Here is a 23029-nt window from a genome sequence, read left to right on the forward strand (position 1 = left end):
GGGTGCTGACCTTTTTCCCCTGAACTAGGTAAACAATACATATTTGACTGATTAAAGTAAGCTTGTTAACCCATTTTGAGTTGCTTTCCTTTAACAAAGCAGATCTAAGAACCTGTGTTGGCAGCCACCCTGGGGACACTAGGGTGCCTATGTAATGCCAAGCAAAGGCAACTTCCCAAGGTTCAAAATACCATCATAGGTGCTCTCCATTTTATTCAGTGAAAAATTAAGAACAGAGAAGATCAAAATATGACATTATTCAAAATACAGCATTTACTAAGTGTAATTCAATAATTTCCAAGAACTACCCCACCCCCGGACATTACATTCATTTAATCTATCACAAAGTCCCTCTTCTAAATACTACTCCACCCCTAGGCTGTACATTCATTTAGTTAATCACAAAGCCCCTCTTCTCAAATGGAGATTAGTTCTCAGATTAGTTTCCAATAATAAGTAAAGTACATTCATTTGTTTAATCACAGAGCACAAAAAAGTCAAAAGTTCCCCACCCTTGGATCACAATTGAATCTACCCCAGAGTTACAACAAGCTTAAGCACAGCATTTAATACCCAAAGAGAGGTCTTTTCTTCATCTTGACCCAAGGCAAGTTCTCAGAAAAGAGACAAAGCTTAGCAAGGCCACAAGATACATTGCCAGTGTCTTCATTAATTCATTCTCTGTGTGCATAACAGTCCTAGGACCCCTGAAAACATTAGCAAAACCCTCTTCCAGGATTTCTGTAAACATTCAACAAGAAAATCCTTCTTCAGGGCTTCTGAACCAACAGCAAGGTTCCAGAACCTCTGCAGCAACAGCATTGTCCTTCACCAGTGAACAGAATTCACTCTCTGTCTGCAGAACAGTCTCAGGAGCTCTGAATCAACAGCAAGGTTCCAGGACCTCTGCAACAACAGGACTGTCTTTCACCAGTGGACAAATCTGGCAAAACAACATCAAAACAGACAAAGTACCAGCATACTGTACATGTCTCCTCAGTAACATAACATAACATAACACAACATAACAGCCATGTCTCCTCAGTCCTTGGCAGCTCTCAAAAGTCCTGGGCAATTCAAACTGGCCCTCAGCAATCCTCTCCATGTCTCTCTGCCTCCAAGACACTGCTTCCAAAAAGTTCTTCTGCCTCTCTCTTTTCTTGTGTCTCTCTAAATTTACATCACCAGCTCCTCCCAGTTCAGCCCTCTCTTTTCACATCAACAAGTCCATCCCACAAGTGGGATTCACAAGCTCTGGGTTTTAACACAATCAAACCAAAAACCAAGCCAATACAGGGGGATCTTTAAATTCCATTACTATTCCATACACTAGGAAAATACCAAAGACTTAACTAAAGAGTTAGTTGAAACAATTAATAATTTTAGCAAAGTAGCAGGATATAAAGTAAATCCACATAAATCATCAGCATTCCTACATATCAAAAACAAAACCCTGCAAGAAGAGATAGTAAGAGGTACCCCATTTAAAATAACTCTAGGCAGCATAAAATACTTGGGAATACTTCTGCCAAAACAAACGCAGGAACTATATAAACAAAATTATAAAAAAAAACTTTTTAAACAAATAAAATCAGATTTAAATAACTGGAGAAATATTAGTTGTTAATGGGTAGGCAGAAATTGGGCACTGACCAATATTTTATAATATTTGCCAAGATAAGGTCAAAATGGATACATGACCTACATATAGAAAGAGATATTACAAGAAAATGTGAAGAACATGGAACATCTTATCAAACTTATGAGTAGGAGAACAATTTATTAATAAACAATAGAGAGGAGAGTGTGATGCAAAATAGATCATTTCAATTACATTAAATTAAAAAGGTTTGTAAAAAAAAATAAAACAAATGTAGCCAAGATCAAAAGGAAAGCAGAAAATTGGGGGGGGGCGGAATTTCATAGTTTCTCAGATAAATGTCTCATATTTCAAATATATAAAACCTTTGTAAAAATTTCTAAGAATACAAGTCATTCCCCAAATGATAAATAAATAATAAAAGAAATTAGAAAGGTGTCCCTTCAGCAATGAAACAGCTACATAAACAGAAAATTATTTAAGACATTAACATCACTTATCATTGGCACTCAAATCCCTCCATAACCTGAACCTCATCTACCAGCCAATCTGCAACTACTTATGTTCCCAAACTCTCCTCTGCCTGTTCCCACCACTGGATTTTTCTCATGCCAATCCCACCTACAATGCCATTTCCTTCACCAGTACCCATTCATCCTTCATGATCCAGCTCAAATTCCAACCATTACATCACCCTAAACACCTCATCCCAAATTGATCTCTTCCTCCTCTGAATTATTAAAGTGTGTTTTGTCAGAATGAATCATCTGTCAATTGTTTGATTTTTTTACCTCTCTATGCTATGAATTATTAATATTTTGTTATTTCAGTACTCACGAATCCATATATTGTGTCTCCACCTTCACTGCAAGCTCCAAGAGGGCAAAGTCTATATACAAGTCTCTGTAATCCCCCTACAGTACCCCACATGAAGGTACTTAGTAAAATATTGGTTGATTTATTTTGATGTTCCAATTTGTGGGGAGAAAAGCGAAAAATGAGAACAGAATAACAACTTCCACTTGTACAAAGGAAAAATTTCAAATGTCTAATAAATCTATGTAAATACATATTTGAACCACCTATGTAAATGAATAAAGATTAAATAAAGATAACTTTTGTTTTAAACAACATGTTCAAGCAAGACATAAAACAGGGAGATATGTGCTCACCTAAGGTATTATACTGAATCAGAAAATTTCAAAATTGGAAAAAAAAACCTGCAGTGGCCATCTAGTCCAACCCATACACAAAAAAGAATCCTTACTATAATATAACCAGCAAGTCCTCACCCACTCTTTGTTTCAAGATCTCCAATATTAAGACTGCCCGCTCCATGTTTGGATAACCCTAAATATGAGGAAATTTTTCCTGACATCTACTCTCAATCTGCCTCTTTTCAGCTTCCACTCCTGGCTTGTAGTTGTTCCTACTTCTGCCCTCTAAGGACAAACAACAAATCTAATCCCTCTACCACATTATAATTCTTCAAAAACTTGAAGACAATTATCACATTCTCCCTGAGTCGTCTCTTCTCCAAGCTAAACAACCCCAGTTCTATCAACTGATCCTCAGGTGGCATGGACTTGAGGCCTTTCACCATCTTGTCTATCTAACTCTGAACATTCTCCAGTTATCCATGTCCTTCCTAAATTGTGATGCCCCAAACCAATTATAATACCACAAATTTATCCTTCCCAGATCACAGTAGTGGAAGATGTTCAGCAGAGCCCCAATCAAAATGAGATTCCCTACAAGTAATGAGATCTTTCAAATGCTCCTGTTTGTGGACAATATGCATAATATAATAAGTCCTAGAATACTGCAGAGCCTCCAACACAAAATTCATAATCACTCACAAGTTTAGTGTAATTATCCACCAAAAAGAAAACAAGAATGGCTATTTCCAGATTAGGACATAATTGGTTGGACAATTAACATAGCTAGTCTTTCACTAACTTTATCTTGGATAGATGCTATGAATGGACAATGAACTGAGCCCAGCACTGAACAGTAAGAAAAGAACAGACTGAACAGCCTTTGGGAAAGTGCAGAGAGCTTTAAACGGTCGCAAGTTGCCACCTGAAACAGAAACTCATCTTTTTTGTTTAACATCACTATTCTTCCAGTGATGCTATGTGATTCTATATCATAGAATATATCATGCACTAAAGAAACAGTCATTGGTCACCCAAAGGGTAACTGAGAGGCACAGAGAAGGGGAATAAAGGTTGTGATAAGAGAGATATAACTGGAGAAAAAAAAAAACGGGTCATTCACAGAGCATAAGCAAGAGACAATCAATGGGTAGACAAAGGATTCCATTCATATCCACAAAATATCAAAAGATCTAGAGGAAAGGCCTGAGTTAGTAAGTAGACTAAGCCCTAGTGGATGATTTATGAGAGGGCATTGCCCATCCCACAGACTGTGCTGATCTCTCCATCACTGAAGGAAGTCTCATCCATTCACTTTTTCATTCAACAAGCATAAAATGCCTGCTATATGCCAAAATATAAAGGATACAAAAACAAAAATGAAACAGTCTGTCTTCAAAGAAATTACATTGTATTGAAGGAAACATTTATACAGATAAGTAAATACAAAATATATAGCAAGAGAAAAAAGTGCATATAGCATAACTGATGAAGAGAGAAATATTAAAACACTATTTCAGTGCCAGTTATTATCAGGGTGCAAGAGAAAGAGCGCTGGATTTGGAATGAAAAGACCAAGGTTCAGATGCTGGCTATGCCACTCACAGTACCCCTGTGATCTCAGACAAGTCACTTAACTCTACTGGGCCTCAGTTTACATACCCATAAGAATGGACCAAATAGTCCCTAGGATCTCTTCCAGCTCTAAAATCTATGATCCAATGACTCTATTGTCCTTTTATCATCAAACTTTCCATCTCTGCTCACACAGTTGTAAGAAACATCGAGGTACTGAAGTATGGAAAATAACCAGACAATCTATTTTATCTGATTAAACCATCATCCTAGAAGATAACCCTGATGCTAAAGGATGGCTAGTCCAAGACTAGCCATTTTGTGGGGGTGTTTATTTTTTGTTATACATATAAACAGGCACTAACCATACACTTCTCAATAGGGATATTTAAAATGCCATTCCCTCCAAGCTTTGCAATATTAAGCAGCTAACCTTATAATAGTGAGCAAATGTCCATCTGGGAGTTAATGAATGCATTTAGAGGAATGAATTATTTTCAAGAAATAAGAAACCAGTCATTCAGATCCTGAAAGAGTCTATTCAAGATGGTATCAAGCCTATATATTGACTAGCATGGGATGACAGGCAGAAGGTGAAGGTCTATTAGCTGAACTACCAAAATTTATCAAAGCTACAATAACACTGCAGTCACTTTAAAAATTTCCTTGCATCTGGGGGCAGCTAGGTGGTGCAGTGAATAGAGCACCAGCCCTGGAGTCAGGAGGACCTGAGTTCAAATCCAGCCTCAGACACTTGACACACACACACACACACACACACACACACACAAAAACTAGCTGTGGGACCTTGGGCAAGTCACTTAACCCCAACTGCCCTCCAAAAAAGAAAAAAAATTTTTAATTTCCTTGCATCTACAAAAGTAATAGATGAGCTCCTCATTTAAGGATTAAGTTTAATATACATAATAATCACCACAATGTAAGTAGACTGATCACTAAAAGGTAGTACAGTTCTGAGTAAGTGGAAAACCAATGAAGTCGCCTGAAGACAGGTAATGCAATATACCTTTCTCTTTATGCCAGAAAAGTGGGGGACTTCTAAAATAGAATGGTAAACACAACATTAGATGTGGTCACTATAGAAGACACTGTGCTTAATTGTTTTTTTCTTCTCACAAGGATGAGTTCATTTTAGAGAGAGGAAGAATTTTTTTCAAAGAGATATGACATAACGATAAAAGTTTCCAATAATATATATATGTACATATATACATATATATTTTTGGAGCAGGGAAGGCAAGGCAATTGGGGTTAAGTGATTTGCCCAAGTGTGTCAAGTCTCTGAGGCCACATTTGAACTCTGGTCTTCCTGACTCCAGGGCCGGTACTCTATTCACTATGCCACCTAGCTGCCTCAAAATATATTTTTAAGAAAGAAAGTTATTTGTAAAATGTTTACAAGCTAGACTATGAACACTGAGAGATTTATACTACATACAGTATGATTTTTGGCACTCAAATCTACTTAACACATATTTACTGACTTATTCCAACAAACATTGTAGGTTCTAAGATATAAGAAACTAGACCATTTACAAAAATATTGAGTTAACATTTATGTGGAAACAAAATCTGTAGCAGAGGACTGGAATTTCAGATTTGTTTTTCACTAAAGAGAGATAATGTTTAATAAATGGCTCATTTCACCATTTTCACTGAGTTTCCTAGGAGGCACAGTGAATACTAGGCTTAAAGTAAGAAAGATGTGAGTTTAAATCTGCCCTCAGACACTTATTAGCTGTGTGATCCTGGGCAAGTCACTTAATCTTTGTTTATCTCAGTTTTCTCAAATGGAGACAAAAACACCTATCTGCCAGGGCTGTTGTGAGGACCAAATGAGATGATATTTGTAAAGGACTTGGCACACAGTTGGCACTTAATTAACACATGTTCTCTTCCCTCTTTCCTTCAACAAATATTCTAGATCTAGTTTCCTTAAAATATTTACTACCCTCAGTTGAAATTCTTACTTCCAAAGTTCTGTCTAGGACCTTATTAGAAATCAGGGTTCAGAAATGGGATCATCATAGAGAAGTGATGGACAGAGAGTGTAGATTAAGACACATTTTTCTAAGACATGGCCAGTCCAGATATTTATTTTGTTTGATACATGTTTGTAACTAAGATGTTTGTTTTTCTTACTTTCTCAATGGGGTAAGGTGGAGGGGAGTGGAGAAATGAGCAAAGGAGATAAAAGGATAATAAGGCAGATATTTGGAGAAAAATATAATAATTTAAGGCTAACAAAAAAAATGGGATCATTATGCAAATACCTTCTCATGATGAAATAAATGACAGGCAAACTAAATATATTGTTTAATCAAGTTTTAATACTAAAATCTTAGACTGGTCAAGCACTCAAATCAAGGTTTCTTAATCTGGGATCCATGATTTTTTTTAATATTCTGGTAATTATATTTCAATACAATTGGTTTTCCTTGTAATTCTACGTATTTTAAAACAATTTTCCGATTAGGGATCCACTGAACCCCTGATTTAGATATTAACAGTGTGCATTGTTAATAATCTAAGTAGACTAGTAGCAAAAGTCTCATTAGGCCTTTAAGAACATTAACAATCAGAGGGTCAGGGCGGTTAGGTGGCACAGTGAATAGAGTACCAGCCCTGCATTCAGGAGTACCTGAGTTCAAGTCCAGCCTCAGACACGTAACATAAAAACTAGCCATGTGACCTTGGGCAAGTCACTTAACACCAATTGCCCTCCAAAAAGCAAAAGAAAAAACAATCAGAGGGTCAATGATTTCATTCATTCTTTTAACAATCACTGGAGAAGCACCTACTACGTGCAAGGCATCATGCTGGATTTTGTTTGGAATATAAAGAAAAATATGACCCAACTCCCTGCCTTCATGAAGCTTAAAATCTCAGAGGGTAGATAAGAAATGTACACAAATAATTATACAGTAAGTTGGAAGTGGAATAAAGGGTGCTATGTTAGAGTAAAGGAAAAACAAATTACTTTTAGTTGGGTGTAGGGGAAAAAGAAATCAGAGAAGTCTTTGTAGAGGAACAAATTCAGCAAGCCCCCCACTGCCAAGGGCCACTGCTTCAGAAATCCCCACTGACATCAACTAGGTATGTGGGCTCTTTCATCAGAACCTTTTGTCATTTACATCTCTGGGTATTATTTAAATGATTTCACTTTTGCTGACTTACCTAAATACACGCAAGGGAGCCTGTTTTGCAAGGCAATTTCCTGGGCCCGTAAGTGTTTTTTCACCGTCACTGGGTAATAGGTCCCACCTTTGACAGTTGCATCATTGGCAGCAATCATGCATTCCACTCTGAAAGACATAGTATCAATAGAACATGAAAGGTTTCTACAAAATTAAAGGCCAATTTCACTTTATCATTACAAGTCATCCTGCCACAGTTGCCTATTTCAATTCAATAATTATGTATGAAGTGCCTCTGCATAGCACTGTCCCCCCAGACCTGTAATGGCATATTTATTCTATTTATAGTTATAAAGGTACATATCTCCTCCAGCAAAACAGAAGTTCCTTGACAATAGGGTTTTTTTCTTCTTGGTATATGTATCACCAGAATCTAGCACAGAATGTCTGGGTAATCAATCAGTTTATCAATTAAGCTAGCCAGCAATCAACATATTGATGGTCTGTGGTTTCTCTTGGTAAGATTGAAGAGTATGTTTCCTTGAAGGCTGGGGGTAATCTCATTAATCAGTCATGTCCTTCAGAGACTGACTTTCTACAGAAGTTAGGCCTTAATGAGGAAATAAAGGACAAAAGCCTTTTTAAAATTCCAATTTAATAACTGGTTATTAATGTAATAGTAAAATAATAATTTTTCTCATTTGTAATATAAGATTAAAGCTCATAAGAAACTAATGCTGAATTATATAGAGAGCTTAGAGTTATCTACATAAATGATAATGGAATCCATAGGAACTGACAAGGTTACGATGTAAAAGAGTATAAAGAACAAAGAGAGCCCAGAGGAGAGCCTTCAGTTAAGACTGAGAAGGAACCTGAAGACAGTTAAGAAGAGAACCAAGAAAGAATATTTAAAATTGAAAGAGGAATATCCAGGAAGAAAGAGTAGTGAAAAGCATCAAATGCTGTAGTGACACAGAGAAGGACTGAAATCTTACTAGTCATCAGATATGGCAGAGATCACCGGCGACTTTGGAGAAAACAGCTTCTCCTAAGTGATGAAGTTGGAAATCAGACTGAGAAGGGGGTGAGAGAAGAGAAAGTGGAAGCAATGAACGTAGATAGCTTTTCCCAGAAGTTGGAAGCAATGAACGTAGATAGCTTTTCCCAGAAGTTGGCTATGAAAGAGAAGAGAGATCCAGGAGTTTAGCTCTAATGAAGGCTCTTTAAGGATGGAGGACATTTCAGGTATGATGGAAGAAGCCAGCAGACAAGGAGAGATTGAAGATTATAGAAAGAGAGAGGGAGGCCATCTGTGAGACAGGCCAGCAGGAGATAGGATGAAGGGTACATCAATCAATCAACAAGCATTTATGAAGTGGCTACTGTGGGCCAGGACTGAACTAAGTGCTCGGGATACAAACACCAAAGTAAGATAGTTAGTGTCCTCAAGAAGCTTACATTCCAATTGGGGATGCAATCAACTTGCAACTATGTAAATGCAAAATCTATACAAAATAAGCAGTAATTATGCTATGGTACAGACTGACAACTGGAGAACTCAGCAGAGTCCTCTTTAATAAGGTGGCACTTGACCAGGGGTTCCAAATGGTAGCAGTAAGAAAAGGAAAGCATTCTAGGGCAGTAGCAGAAGATAGAATGTCATATATGGGGAACAGGAAGCAGGCCAGTTTAACTCAAGCATGGAAGTGTGAACAGGAACAATGTGTAATCATTCTGGAACTAAAGAATAGAGGCAGGTGGTACAGGGGTTTGCATTTGATCCTAAAGGTACCAAGGAACTACTGAAGATGCCTGAGCAACAGCGTGATCTGATCAGTCTTGTATTTCAGGAACAGCATTTTCACTACCAGATGACTCTTTTTTAGAGCACATCTTTCTTTTCCTCTGACACTTACCTTTCTTGATTTCACCTCCATTTTCTCCATCTAGACCAGTACAACTGTCAGCATGCCTTGCCACTGTGTTCCAGCATGTAAATGCTTTACCACACATAGAACAGACAAAAGGAACAGCAATTTGGCAGCTGTGCAGGGTAGAGTGCAGAGATAAGAGATTGAATGCAGAAGTGCAGGGTATGTATCTATGGTCTTCCACTGCTAATTCAGACTAGATAGAAAGGAAACAGGAATTTAGAGATAGAGACTACTCTAAAAGAATTTAGATGGACTAAATCAAAGGCTTCCTAAAAAGAATCTCTAATCAACATAAATTCTACAAGTCTAACACAGAAAGCAAAGTCCTGGTCACATGAAAAGTCTTTCTCCACAATGAGCTGCACAGTAGAAAGACACATAAGGTCCTTACCCTGACACTCGGCCAATGCCTGTAATAATTCCACCTGCTGGCACCTCTTCATTAGCATATAATTGGTAACCTGCAAATTGGGAAAACTCCAGGAATGGAGATCTGCAGGGAGGAAAAGGATATTGTGTAAATTACTATCATTAAACAAAACTAACACATGTTTAAAAATATTTTTCAACATAAAAGGTATTTTTTATGGCTAATCTTCAAATGTATGCCTTTAGTACATTATGAAGAAAATTCCAAGTGAAAATCAAGAATTGCAATCTTATTGTTTAAAAAAATAATTATAAGAAATGAAATCCCACTATAATTAGTCAGATAATCCATAAACATTTATTGAGCATCAATTATGTGCTAGGAAATGCACTAAGTGCTAAGGATACAGAGAATGGCAAAAGAAGCCCTTGTTCTCAATTATTCCACAAGGCTACTCATTTCTAATAACTATATGAATTAGGAGAGGTATTCTGCATTAGCACTTAAAATTATACTAACCCTGGATCTAGGAGTCTGTCAATTCTTTCTCTAGGGAGCAGTTTTCCTCTTGCTGTGTGAAGTTCCCGTGCTTTCTTACTACCTCCTATGACAATTAAATGATTCATTAGCATTACAATAATAACGGCCATTTATACAGTCCTTTAAGGTATGCAAAGCATTCAACATACATTTTCATTTGACCCTCATAACTCCTCTATGAAACAGGTAATACCTTCTTTTTACAAATGAAAAAAATGAGGTGAGGCTTAAGGGTTTTAAGTGATTTGCCTGTGGTAACACCGCCAGTGTCTGATGGAAATGGAACCCAAATCTTCCTGATGCCGAGTCCAACTATACCCCTTGTACTTAGGTACTGCCTGTTCTTACCACAAAGCGCATACTGCAGGCTATTATCTATATTTAATGTACTATGAAATAAACAGGCTAACACTTTAGATAAAATGACTCTTTTTAAATGTTTATTTGACTAATGACTCTTTTTAAAAGTTTAGGATAACACTAAGGAGGCAGTTTTTTCTTGCAACTATTACTTTTGCTTATAAGCTACTGACTTCTTAAAATTAACTGCAATATCTCCACTGCATGGAAAATCATGTTTCCCAACATATTTTGAATTTTCTTCTCCTGTAACATCTTTACGCTGAGATCACAGAGTATTAAACACACACACACATACATACACACAAACACAATTCCTTGCACACAGTAGGTATTTTTACTAAATGCTTATTAAATGAATAAATCTTCTTTTATCATCAAGGGCACTATCATCCTTACAAGCACCAAACTTCACAACCTCAGACACTCTCACCTCCCATATCCAATCATTTGTCAAGTCCTGTTGATTATTCCACCATAACATCTCTTGTGTCCATCCCCTTTTCTCCACTCACAGATACCACCCTATTTCAGACTATCATCATCTCTCACCTGGATTATTATTTCAAAAGTTTCCCTGCTTCAAGTCTCTTTCCCTCTCTATTCAACTACCAAAACAATATTCCTAAAGCACAGATCTATGTCACTCCAAACTGAAGAAGCTTCAGCGATTCTCTCATGCCTGTAAGATCCAAAACAAACTCCTCCATCTGGCATGAAAGCCTTTTGTAAAAGGCTCCGAGCCTCTCTTTTTTTAGGTTTATTGCACATTATTCCACACACTGTATACTACATAGTTCAATGGGTCTACATGTTATTGGCAGGACATGACATTCCACCCCTCACATCTGTGCCACTGGAATACAAGACTGATCACCATTACTGAAAGTCTTCCCTCCTCAGCCCTGCCTCCAAAAATACTTACATTCTTCTGAAGCTCAACTCAATATAACCTCCTACATAAATGCCTTTCCTGCTCCCTTCACATTTTCAGGACAATATGCCCACTCCCCTCTTTGCACAGATTTTACATTGTTTATCTATATAAACAAAATTTCTTTTCCAAAGAATGTAAACTCCTTGAGAAAGCACAATATCTCACACATAGTAGGTATTTTTGTTAAATGCTTATTGAATGAACAAATTTTCTTTGAGATCAAAGAATTCACTGTTAAGTAACCAACCTACAAGTGATGAGACTCTCTATTTAGACTAGTCCTCAGAAAGCAGACATAGGCTGTTATTAGGGCCATACTCAAAGTTTTGGCAGCATGGCAAAAAAATTCCAGAATCTTCACTCTGCTGGCATAGTCTTTGAGAACCTTCAGTCACCTCCATACCATGGTAAGGTATTATGACGGGACTCACTGAAGGCAATGTGCATAGGTGATGCTTAATAAATATTTGCTGACCAAATGACAGGGTAGAAGTACCCCCTTTGAGCCTAAACTTTCTTCAGGGGAAGTAGGTAGTAGATGTAAAGAATCACTAGCATTCTTAAATTGTGAACTTCATAGAGATCAAAGTATACGGGATGGCTACAGTACACTAAAAAAAAGATTCTTTAAGAAGATAATGAAAATTTTTTGGTCTCCCTACAACTATACTGCTAATACATAAAATGGTAATTCAGCATTCAACAAGCATTAAAACATGTGTAGCACTTTACTAAATGAAATTAAATAACATGCTTAGTTCCAATACTTAAGGTTTTATTAATAATAAAGCTACAAATAGTTCCTTACTCTTCCCAAACAAATGACTAAGTCACCAAAAAAAAAATTAAAGGCTGAAACATAAGAGAACTTGAAGACTGTAAAATTCAAAGGAAATATGAAACAAAGGCAGAAATGACAAAATTGGGGGAGGAAAAGTAAAAGGGAGAGAGGAAGGGAACAAAAGGTGAGGGAAAGTTAACTATTCTTCACAATCCTTTCCATTTAACAAGGCTTCCTATCAACAAAAACCATTTTAGTTCATTATTCTCAGGTGATACCTTGAAACCCTGATATTTCTAATTCCTCTTTATTTTCTAAAGAAAAAAATTAACAGAGAAAGTGTTTTATTTTGAAATTAGAAAACCCATGGCCAGCAGTAATAGAAAAAGTGGGGAGGAGAGGCCAAAACAAATTATACTCTCATCTCTTGTTCTACATGTTTACATAAAGAAAAATGCAAAGTAAAATACAAAATGCTAGGAACATAGTAGGAACCTCACAACCCTACCAACACCCCCCCCAAAGAAATCTGACAAATCAGAACTATCCTAAGCCCATTAACCATACCAGCACTAGGCAGAATTGTAAAGTAGGTAAAACATATCTCTCTTCTCTCTTTTGGCATCCACCTGGCAAGCAACCAATAGCATTCTCATCTAGTATTGCAGAATTCCTCACCCATCTTTGTCATGCCTAGGTCTGTTCTCTCCACAAATGCTCCATGATCCTGCCCAAAAGACCAAATAATAAGGCAAAACTGTGGATAAGTTAATGGGTTAGTGACCCATCCTAAGTAATTAACAGGGTTGGGTTTTTTTTTTTTGAGACCATGACTTATTCCAAAGAATAGGTTATAAAAGCATAGAAAACCTTAGAGGTTATCTATTAGAAATTATCTAGTCTAACATTCTCATTTTATACATGAGAGAATTGAGATCTATAGAGGAATTCACTTGTCCAAAGTAACAGAAGTAACTGACCTCAGGTGCTCCAACTCCAATAGCATTCTTTCTAGTGCAACACAATGCTTACAAGGACTTTTATCATGCTAGTTGAAGAACCCAACAAACTAAAGAGGCAGAGAGACAGCTCTTCAAATTATATTATGAATGCAATTCTTACTCTACCTAGGAATAGTCCAGACTTTTAAAAAGATTATAATTTCTTTTCCGACCAATAAACTAATCAACAAGCATTTATCAAGGACCCATTAGAAAATAAATTCCTTTGGAATAGAGATTGTTTCATTAATTGTATTTGTATCCCCACCATCTAGCATAGTACCCAGCATAGAGCAGGCACTTAAATGCTTATTGATGAACTGGCTGGTTGATATAATGTGCCAGTTCATCAATACACTGTACCAGGCATTGGGGATACAAAAAAAAATCAAAAATAGTTTCTGCCCACAAAGAGCTTACATTCTATTGAAAGAAATAACATGTAATCATATGAATACATGTAAAACATATAAAAAGTACAAGTTATTTGGAGGGATATTTTTAAAAATTTAAAAATTTTAAACATTTAAAATTTAAAAAAAAAAATATATATATATAACATATAAAAAGTACAAGTTATTTGGAGGGAGGAGAGAAATATTAGTAACTGGGGGAAATCAAGAATGGCCTTACATAGAAAGTGGATGTTTATCTGAGCTTTTAAGGAAACTGAAGATAATAAGAGGCAAAGGTTAGGAGTAGGTGCACTGAAGCCAAGCCAATGGCACAGAGAAAGAGCATTACACATACAGAAGAACAAGGAGGCTGGTTGGGTTAAGACAGAGATTGTAAAGGGGGATATGGTATAATAAATCTGGAAAGAAAATAGAGGCAGAAATTGTAAAGGGCTTTAAATGCCAAACAAAGGAATTTCATCCTAGAGACATCAGGAAGTGACTATAACTTTTGGGCAGGAGAGAACCATAGTGAGACTTATACTTCAGGAACATCACTTTGGTGAATCTTCACAGGATAAATTATAGAGGCACAAAATTAAATTTTAAAATAAAATAAATGTCACTATATTTACCTAGCCTGATATGTTCTGCTCGTTCATGAAGTTCAGTTACTAGAGCTTTCATTCGTGCATAGTTTTCCTAGAACAGTTAAAAAAAAAAGAATTAAAAAGTTAAGAGGAAATAGATAAATGGTCAAAGGATGTGATAGTAGATATAGTAGCAGTAATGGTAGAAGGAGCAGTAGACATCATCATCATCACAGGTTTGCAAAATTCTTTACATATTAATTCATTTGGTCCCCATAACAACCCTCTTAATTCATTTGATCCTCATAACAACCCTCTGAGGTAGGCACTATTGTTCTGCCCAACTTACAAATGATGAAACTGAAGTTGAAAAAGCTTAAATGATTTGACTAAGGTCACACAACCAGGAAGTGTCTGAGGCAGAATTTGAACTCCAAGTCTGGTGCTATCTCCACTCCACCTACCTGAAGAAACACTAATTAAAAGGATTACAACCTATGATTTTAGATGTAACTTGAAGGAAACCAGGGAAGGAAAGCAGGTGGAGAAGAGGAGGGAGAGAATTTCAGGTGTAAGGGACAGTTAGTGAAAATGATCTATGTTGGAAGATGAAATGCCTTATTCCAGGAAAGGCAAGGAGGCCTGTGTTAATAGATTACAGAGTACATGGAAGGTGGGTGGGTATTGAGGGTGTGGGAGAGAGAATAAGATGTGAGAATTCTAAAAAGCTAGTAAGAAACCAAGTTAGGAAGGACTTTAAAAGCCAAACAGGATTTTTTTATTTAATACTGTAGGTAATAGGGAGCCACCAAGATTGTGTAAGAACATTTCCTTTGCCTTACTGCATCATTCTCTTATACCATGGTCATATTCTAAAGCTTAAACTTTTAAATAAAATTTCAGAAATAATTTTATACTCATTACAAACCTGAAACTACTGCTAAATTTGCACAGAAATGATAGAACATAATTTCTCATCATTCATATAATTTATGTATAGAACTAATTCAGACTTAATTAATCCATCTTTTAAAAATAATTTTATTTTTCCAGTTACACATAAAACCAAAGTTTAACATTCATTTTAAAAAAAGTTTTGGTTCCAAATTCTCTCCAATCCCCTTCTACTCCGCCCTCATTGAGAGGGCAAGCAATTCTATGTGGATTGCACACATGCAGTTATGCAAAGCATATTTCCATGTAATTCATGTTGTAAAAGAAAATACAGACAAAAAAAAAAACAAGAAAAATTGGGGGTTTTTTTAAGTGTGGGAAAAAAGAATTATAGCCTTCTACAATAACAACCATATGGAAAAAATGTTCCAAATCACTAATAATAAATAAAATGCAAAGGAGCCATGTCACCTTTCTCCCTGAAACATCACTCCCTTTCATCATATTACTATTATACTAAGATAAATTATTATTTAGTTATGTGGATAAAAGGCTTTGTTAAACATGCTGTAGTTTACAAGGTGCTTTAAGGTTAACAAAATATTTTTCTCACACATACATTGTGATATAACTAGCATTTTACCCTCAGTTTGCATAAAAGAAACAGGTAAAAAATTACAACAATTTTGTCAGGGTCACTCAACTAGTAACAATCAGTAAGTATCAGACACAGGACATAAACTTAAGTCGTCTGACCATCACTCTTGACATCAAATCAGTTCCTCCTGGAAGGCACCAGAAGGACAAGTCAAGAGGTAAGCAGGGTAGGAGAAAAGGTCAGAAATATTTTTCCAAGGGCACCGAAAGGTCATGATCAGTCCCACAAGGGTTAAGAGAGTCAAAAAATTGTACATATTAGTCAGGAAACTAAAAAGCAATCCAAATGGGACAAGAGGCAAGAAAGTCTAAAAGGTTCAAGGATGGGAAGTATGTTTCAATTACAGATTAAATAAATCTGTCCCCCAGGGAGGGAGTACAAATCCAGACTTCAAAAGTATGAATCAAAGGCAACCGTAAACAGCATGTTTCCATTATCAGTTTAATAGCCCCCAAAAGACTCAAAAAAAATAAACATTTGCCCTTTCACTAAAATGAGAGTGATTAGCAGGGAGAAAGTTGGAGAAAGTATCCTATTTGTTACATGTGTTCATTTCACCCTTTTTCAAGAAAGAAAAGAGGGAAAATAGCTTCTTTCACTCAAGGAGATACTTTGTTAAGAAACCTAACCTTAAGCAAATCACTTAGCTTCTATGAGACAATCATAAACTGAGAGGATTGCAGTTAAATAACTTTAAGTCCATTCCAGTTCTAAAACTCTTACTGTTATGATCTCTGAAATAATCAATCATTTGTCCAAATAATATTTTTAAACTAACCAATTAATCTTAAGTTTTTGTAAAGTAATAGAATGTATCATCAAGAGAAATTGCATAGAATTTTTTAAGACAGATTTTAAGTTGAATATTGAGACAGTCATATTTTGTAAATAATTTGAAGCTACCTCATAACCAAGTTAACAAAACCTCAAAATCTAATATAATTTTATGATTCTATGAGTAGTGCTTTTTTAGTCTGTCACAACTACTCTTTTGCTTTTTCTAGCACCAAAAAGACTCAGTCACCAACCTCATTCCATCTTAATGCTTATGAAGTAAAACAAACAGGATATGGAATCAAAATTAAAAGCAAATTTACCCTGATAGATGAGTCTCATTAAAACAACTCTGAAGTTTCACCTTATACTCAGTCAATTTGCAAAGATAATAAAAGAGGGATTAGTAGCTAATAAGGAAGCTAAGATGCCCATACCATTTTATCCAGATTCCACTGTTGGTCATATAACCCAAGAAAGTCAAACACATAAAAGAAAAGTAACATACACACCTAAATATAGCAATATAAATATTTGTTTTGTGGTATCAAAGAAATGAAAACAAAGTAAATAACCATCAAGTCAAAAATGGCTAAATAAATTGTTGTAAATGAATGTAGTAATTAAATATTACACAGACCTAAGAAACAAAGAATATGAAAAATTCAAAAAAGCATGGAAACTTAAAGAGTGAAGGAAGACCCAGAAGAACAATGTATCTGATGCTACAACAATGTAAACATAAAAACAAAGAAAAAAGAAACTGAATGACCAAGTATGATCCTGCAAGAATTGAAAAAATAATCTCCCCTCTAAGGAGGTGGGGACTAGGAGTATAGAATACTGCAAATACTGTCAGACATGAGTGATGTATTGATTTTGCCTAATTGTTTTTTTTTTACCCCTCTTTTTTAATCTTTGTTACAATGGATGGTTCTTTGACTAGGAAAGGAGGGAGGTCCTTTGTTAAGTGATGCAACAACAAAAGAGATCAATTAAAATGATTTTTTTAAAAACACACATCATTCCAAACTAAATTTATTTCCTTTTTTAAAGGATTTCTAACCTGGTGGATCAGGAAAATGCTAAAGACTGTATTTATCCAGCATAGCATTTAATAAAGTAGCTCATAAAATTTCTGTGAAAAAGATAGATATGGGCAAGATAAACCAACCAGTTTTCCTCTTTCTCACTCCAACCTGCTGTAAGCAAGAACTTATACAAAATCAGCAAATTGCAGGATAGGTCAACATGTATTATTATTATTTCATTAAGAATACCTTTCTTTCTCTGTTTTAAACAAGGGTAAGCTTGGGGTAGGAGGGGAATTTTTAAATAATCCCATGTACAGGGAGTTCTCAAACCAGCAGGTCTAGTCATAATATTACATCTCCCACCCACTCTTGCCTGGCTCAATAACATTGCAAAAGAAGCAGGACAGAGATCGCTTAACATCTCCCAAAAGTTCTAGAATCCTTTCCACACTTACATCTCATCTTCAATTTGTATTTTTAATTTAAAAAACAAACAAAAGTCTGTATAGCCTTTTTAGCCACTATCCCACCTCTACCCTCAACATTAAATAAATTCTAATCTGAGAGAAAAGCATCAAATACAGAGAAAATAAACTATTAAAGAACACCAAAAATTTTGAAATGCTGCATTCTAGGGAATGGAAACTCCTTGAGGCCAAGGGTTCTATTTCACTCAGTTTCTAGCATATAATTAGAATGTAGGGATTCTATACTATATGCATAATGGGAAATCGATAAATGTTGATATGTAGCTAACTTTAGTACCTACCTGATAAAAGGTTCAGAAATAGAAAATTACATATTTAAAGCAGCCCAACAAGTAAATAATACAAGTATACTAGCACTTATTTCCAGGCATGTTCAAGTACTTTGGGGTATGCTATTTATGTGTAGCTAAGGTGAAAGAGGAAGGAAGATCAGCAAAGAAGAAGAATTTCCAGCAGGAAAAATTTGAGAAATTTAAAAACCAAACCAAGAGCAGGCTTGAGACTTTGTCAGTATTTCAAAGAGGATTCAAATCCTTTAACTCTGCATATAAATTTAATGTTCTTTGCACTACACATTCCTTGGAGAAAATTTTCAAAAACTATTTCTGTTGATTACCACTGTGTCTGCAGAATCAATGGATTCTTTTTAGTGCAATATCTCAGAGTCCAAGAATTATATGGAACCCTTACTACATGCTTTGTACATTGTAAATAAACACTTAATAAATGTTTGTTCATTCATTTATATTTTCTACAGTAAGAACAGAAAGAACAAGACTCACATATACTTATATCCCTATTGCATCATTCTTTTTTACCCTGTTACAAATCTGTATGGATCAATGTTATTTGTTTTAAATTGTAAGGTCCTAGAAAATAGAAAATAGACTGAGTAAATGTGTTCAACTACTTTTATATAGAATCCAACAAATCCTTAGTAAGATCAGCAGTCATAGTTTAAGGGACTACTCATTCTCTCAGTTCCATGAATGACCTAAGCCTGATTAACATACAAAATGAAGAAATCTGATATCTGCCACAATGTGGTTGTACTAATGACCAGATTACCTTGAATTTATTATTTTAATTTCAAAGTAATAAATCTGCTAAAGAGGACTGTGACTATTGCAACTAGCAAGGAACAGAAGCATGGGGATAAAGGGTGCATCAGAATTCATCTAAAACTCAGTCATTCTTTCCCTTAATAGTAAGTACCTGAGAAACTGGTAATCAGCTTACCCCATAGTATATTCACAATATAGGATAAAACAGATCTTTTAGTAGCCCCACTGTCCAGAATTCCAAGCCAAGCATATTGCTAGCCCTGTGGAATAAGCCCAGCAAGCCTTATTCTGTTTTTGCCAGTGCTCTAACTATGGCAGGAAGAGTGATTAAAAAGTGAGCCAAACACAGCTGGGGCAATGGTTCATTATAAGAGAATGGGTTATTTTCATGGGACTAACAATACTCCTGACTAGGAATTTTGGACAGTAGGCTACAAAAAAGATCTATTCCAACAAATAAACCACATAATGTGCAAATATACTGTGGGGATAAGCTGAGGTATTTCAGAGATAATTCTTGTATGACCATGTGACACTCTTATATTCATCTTGTTAAGTGCCCTTGCTTCCATCTTTTGTACATATCTTTATAAAAATTTATGTTTATCAGTGAGTTATCTGGACATTCACAAGGCAGCTCCCATTTTCATCCTCATCTGAGTTGCTTCTCTTTGCATTCAGAATTTCACTTGAGACCTTTCCATTGCTCCTGGGTTGACTTTTCCTATAGACTTTTAGCCCATGGAATCCTACTTTGAACCTTTGGAAATGGTTCCTTTCTTTGAACCCTTGGAAATACGGTCTCTCTGAATTTAGGGAACATATCAGATCCTGTCAGGGTTTCATTTCCTTCTCTAGCACAAGTTTTAAGATGAAGGGGTTACTTCCCCTCAAGGCTGAAATGGTTACTACTATACCCAGAATGTTCTGGGTCTGAAGACATCCTCCCCATCCTTTAAGGTTCAATTCAAATGTCATCTCTTCTATGAAGTCTTCCTAGATCCACTCAACCTGAAGCAATTTCTCCCTCATTTAATCTTAATTAATTTAATTAAACTCTAATTTGGATTTGGATTTGGAATCAGATGACCTAGGTTCTTTCCTGGCTCTCAAGCTATTTGCTTCCTTTGTGACCTTGAGCAACAAAGTTCATTTCTTTCATTTACTCATTCTTACAGTCATTTGACAAATATTTAAGTATCTACCATGTGCCAAGTACTATTCACAAGATACACTTATGTCATGAGCACTGTCATAAAAGTAACACAAGCCCATCTCAAAGAATACACAAATAACTATGATACAAGGACAAAGTCGAAGGAAGGTGCCAGAAGACAGTTACGAACAGGGAAAGATAACTTTACCTGATGGGAAGGGCCTGGGTCTCAGAACATCAGTTTCCTCAACCATATAATGAGGTTGAGACTAGAAAAAAAAAAAGCTAAAAGACCCCCATATCCAGCTCTAAAACCCCATGACCAAATTGTATTTATCTGTGCATGTCCTACCACCTACTAGGCTCTAAACTCTACATTAGTGATCGGCTAATAAGTGGCAGAGATTCATGCCCAGGTTTTCCAAATCCTGGACTTTTTTCACATCACAGGTTCCTTTCAGGTGCAGAGTCCACAATTCTATCTCTGATTCATATTTATCCTTACATACTAAGAAAACTAAGACTAGTTTACATAGGTTCATGTTCACATTGGATTTAAGTTACAACGGTTTTACAAATATTCTAATCTGATCCTTAGAACAACCCTATAAGGTAATACAAATTGGTCTTTAGTATTTTGATTTTATAGATGAGGAAATTAGGGTAAGTAGAATATAAACTCCTTAGTAATAGGGACTGATTTTTGTCTTTGTACCTCCAGTGTTCAGACACTGCCATGTCAATTTTTTTTGTCCACTTCTGAGATTTCATTGGTATTAAGAATTCCTAGCGAGGAATCAATGCAGACAGATAACTGCTCTGCAATTTAGTCTTAGAGAGTTTCCTGAGTCACTCAAAGGTCAAGTGATCTGTCTAGTGTCACAAAGCCTACAGGTGTGTGTCAGAGAAAAGGTGGGGAGGAGGGGGAGAGGAGAAAGAGAGAGAAGAGGAAGATGAAGATGAAGAAATATATAAGAAGAGAGATGAGAGATTCAGAGAAAGACGTAGAGAAAGCTAAAAAGAGATAAAATGAAAGACATAAAAAGAGAGACTGAGAAAGACTCGTGGTTCGCTCCATTGGTTATAATTCTTTACAACTAATGTGAAATTATGTTTAATATGAATGTATATGTAGAACCTATATCAGACTCCACGCTGTCTTGGGGAAGGGGAGAAAATTTAAAACTCGAAAGCTTGTGGAACTGAATGTTGTAAACTAAAAATAAAAAATTTTTTTAAAAGGAAAAAAGAAAAAGAGAGGTAGAGATTAAGAGAGAAAAAGAGAAGGAAATAGGAGACAGATATGTAACACCAGAGAGATAAAAGAGAGAGAGGGACAAAGAGAGAGGCAGAGACCTCCAAGGGCCCTATCTACCACCTGTAACTTTCAGTGTTTGTGGAGAAATCGATGCGATGTTACAGATTAGGCAGAAGGGAAGGGAAGGCAGAGAAGAAAGGTGATTTGGTGCACTGCCACCCCGGCATACATGAAGTAGCACACCTGAGACCGTTCCCTAGAAACTGACAAGTGTGGGGCTGGCTTTTGATTGTTTGTTCGCTCCTTTGGGCTTCACTGGGAGTAAATCTCAAGTCCACCCACGGTGGACTGCAGACGAGCGCGCCTGCGCCGAGGCTGGGACTCCCACACAGTGAAGCCGACCGGGAGGTCCCGGAGGCCCCGCTCGCCTCTGCTCCACAGCGAGCTGCCCGGCAGGCCCGGGACGGAAAGAGAGGCCGCCGGGGCCCCCCGGGGCACAGTGACACGGACCCGCCAGGCCTACCTGGTAGAGCGCGGAGCCCGTGTCGATTTGGGAGCCCAGCGCGGCCACCGCATCCCCATGGTAGGAGCGCAGCCTCGGGGCCGAGGCGCGGCCTGGGAACAGCGCCCGGACGCCGGACCTCAGGGCGGACAGCATACCGGGCAGCCGGCGGGGACAGGGCAAGCGGACGAGAAGCACCGCGTTCGTAGCGACGCCCCGCTCCGAGCCCAGCGTGAAGAGACGTGATCAAGGCGCAGTCACCGATTGGTCAGCACGGCCCCGCCCTCCCCTCTCCCTGCAGCCAATAGAGGCTGAGTGATTTTACCTCGCCCCCTCTACGGTGTACTAGTGTTTTGGAGCACTGCCGCCTCTCTGAGGCTGACGTAGGGGGCTGCAGTCTCAAGATGCATTCAGCTTTCCAGCGTTAGTGCGCCCTGGCTTACCTTTCTAATAAGGTGTGACTTTACCCTAGCTTTGACAAAACGTTTGCACGTCCTGTGGGCTTTGCCGTTGGCAGGTAGGCATTAAATTGGCAGCAAAATTACAAATTCTGAGAGATCCGACTCCACAAAAGGGAAGAGGGTTTACTAAGTAATAAAAAGTATGTGTCGGGCCGGCTAGGTGGTGCAGTGAATAGCGCACTGGCCCTAGAGTCAGAAGGGCGTGAGTTCAAATCCAGCCTCAGACACTTGACACACAACTAGCTGAGTGACCTTGGGCAAGTCACTTAATCCCAATTGCCCTCCAAAAAACAAAAAAATTTAAAATTAAAAAAAATTAAAAGAAAAATAAAAAGTATG

At 37.0% G+C, this 23029-nt stretch overlaps 1 protein-coding gene across 2 annotated transcripts in view; it reads right to left on the bottom strand.

The window, feature by feature from the left end:
- The window catches only part of MCCC2 (methylcrotonyl-CoA carboxylase subunit 2), a 101874-nt gene extending 79384 nt beyond the window's left edge, over positions 1-22490 (bottom strand). For both annotated transcript variants that reach the window (XM_069084990.1, XM_069084989.1), the window contains exons 1-5: positions 22251-22490; positions 14447-14513; positions 10317-10401; positions 9819-9920; positions 7531-7658 (exon numbers count right to left, since the gene is read on the bottom strand). In XM_069084990.1, the coding sequence (XP_068941091.1) occupies positions 7531-7658; positions 9819-9920; positions 10317-10401; positions 14447-14513; positions 22251-22385 (517 nt within the window). In that variant the 5' untranslated portion in view covers positions 22386-22490. The remainder of the gene's footprint in view (positions 1-7530; positions 7659-9818; positions 9921-10316; positions 10402-14446; positions 14514-22250) is intronic.
- Between the last annotated feature and the right edge of the window lie 539 nt (positions 22491-23029).

The sequence above is a fragment of the Petaurus breviceps genome, unplaced genomic scaffold (genome assembly GCF_028583685.1).
Source record: "Petaurus breviceps papuanus isolate PSGF00001 unplaced genomic scaffold, PetGlider_PUasm1.0 175, whole genome shotgun sequence".
NCBI classification, from domain to species: domain Eukaryota; kingdom Metazoa; phylum Chordata; class Mammalia; order Diprotodontia; family Petauridae; genus Petaurus; species Petaurus breviceps.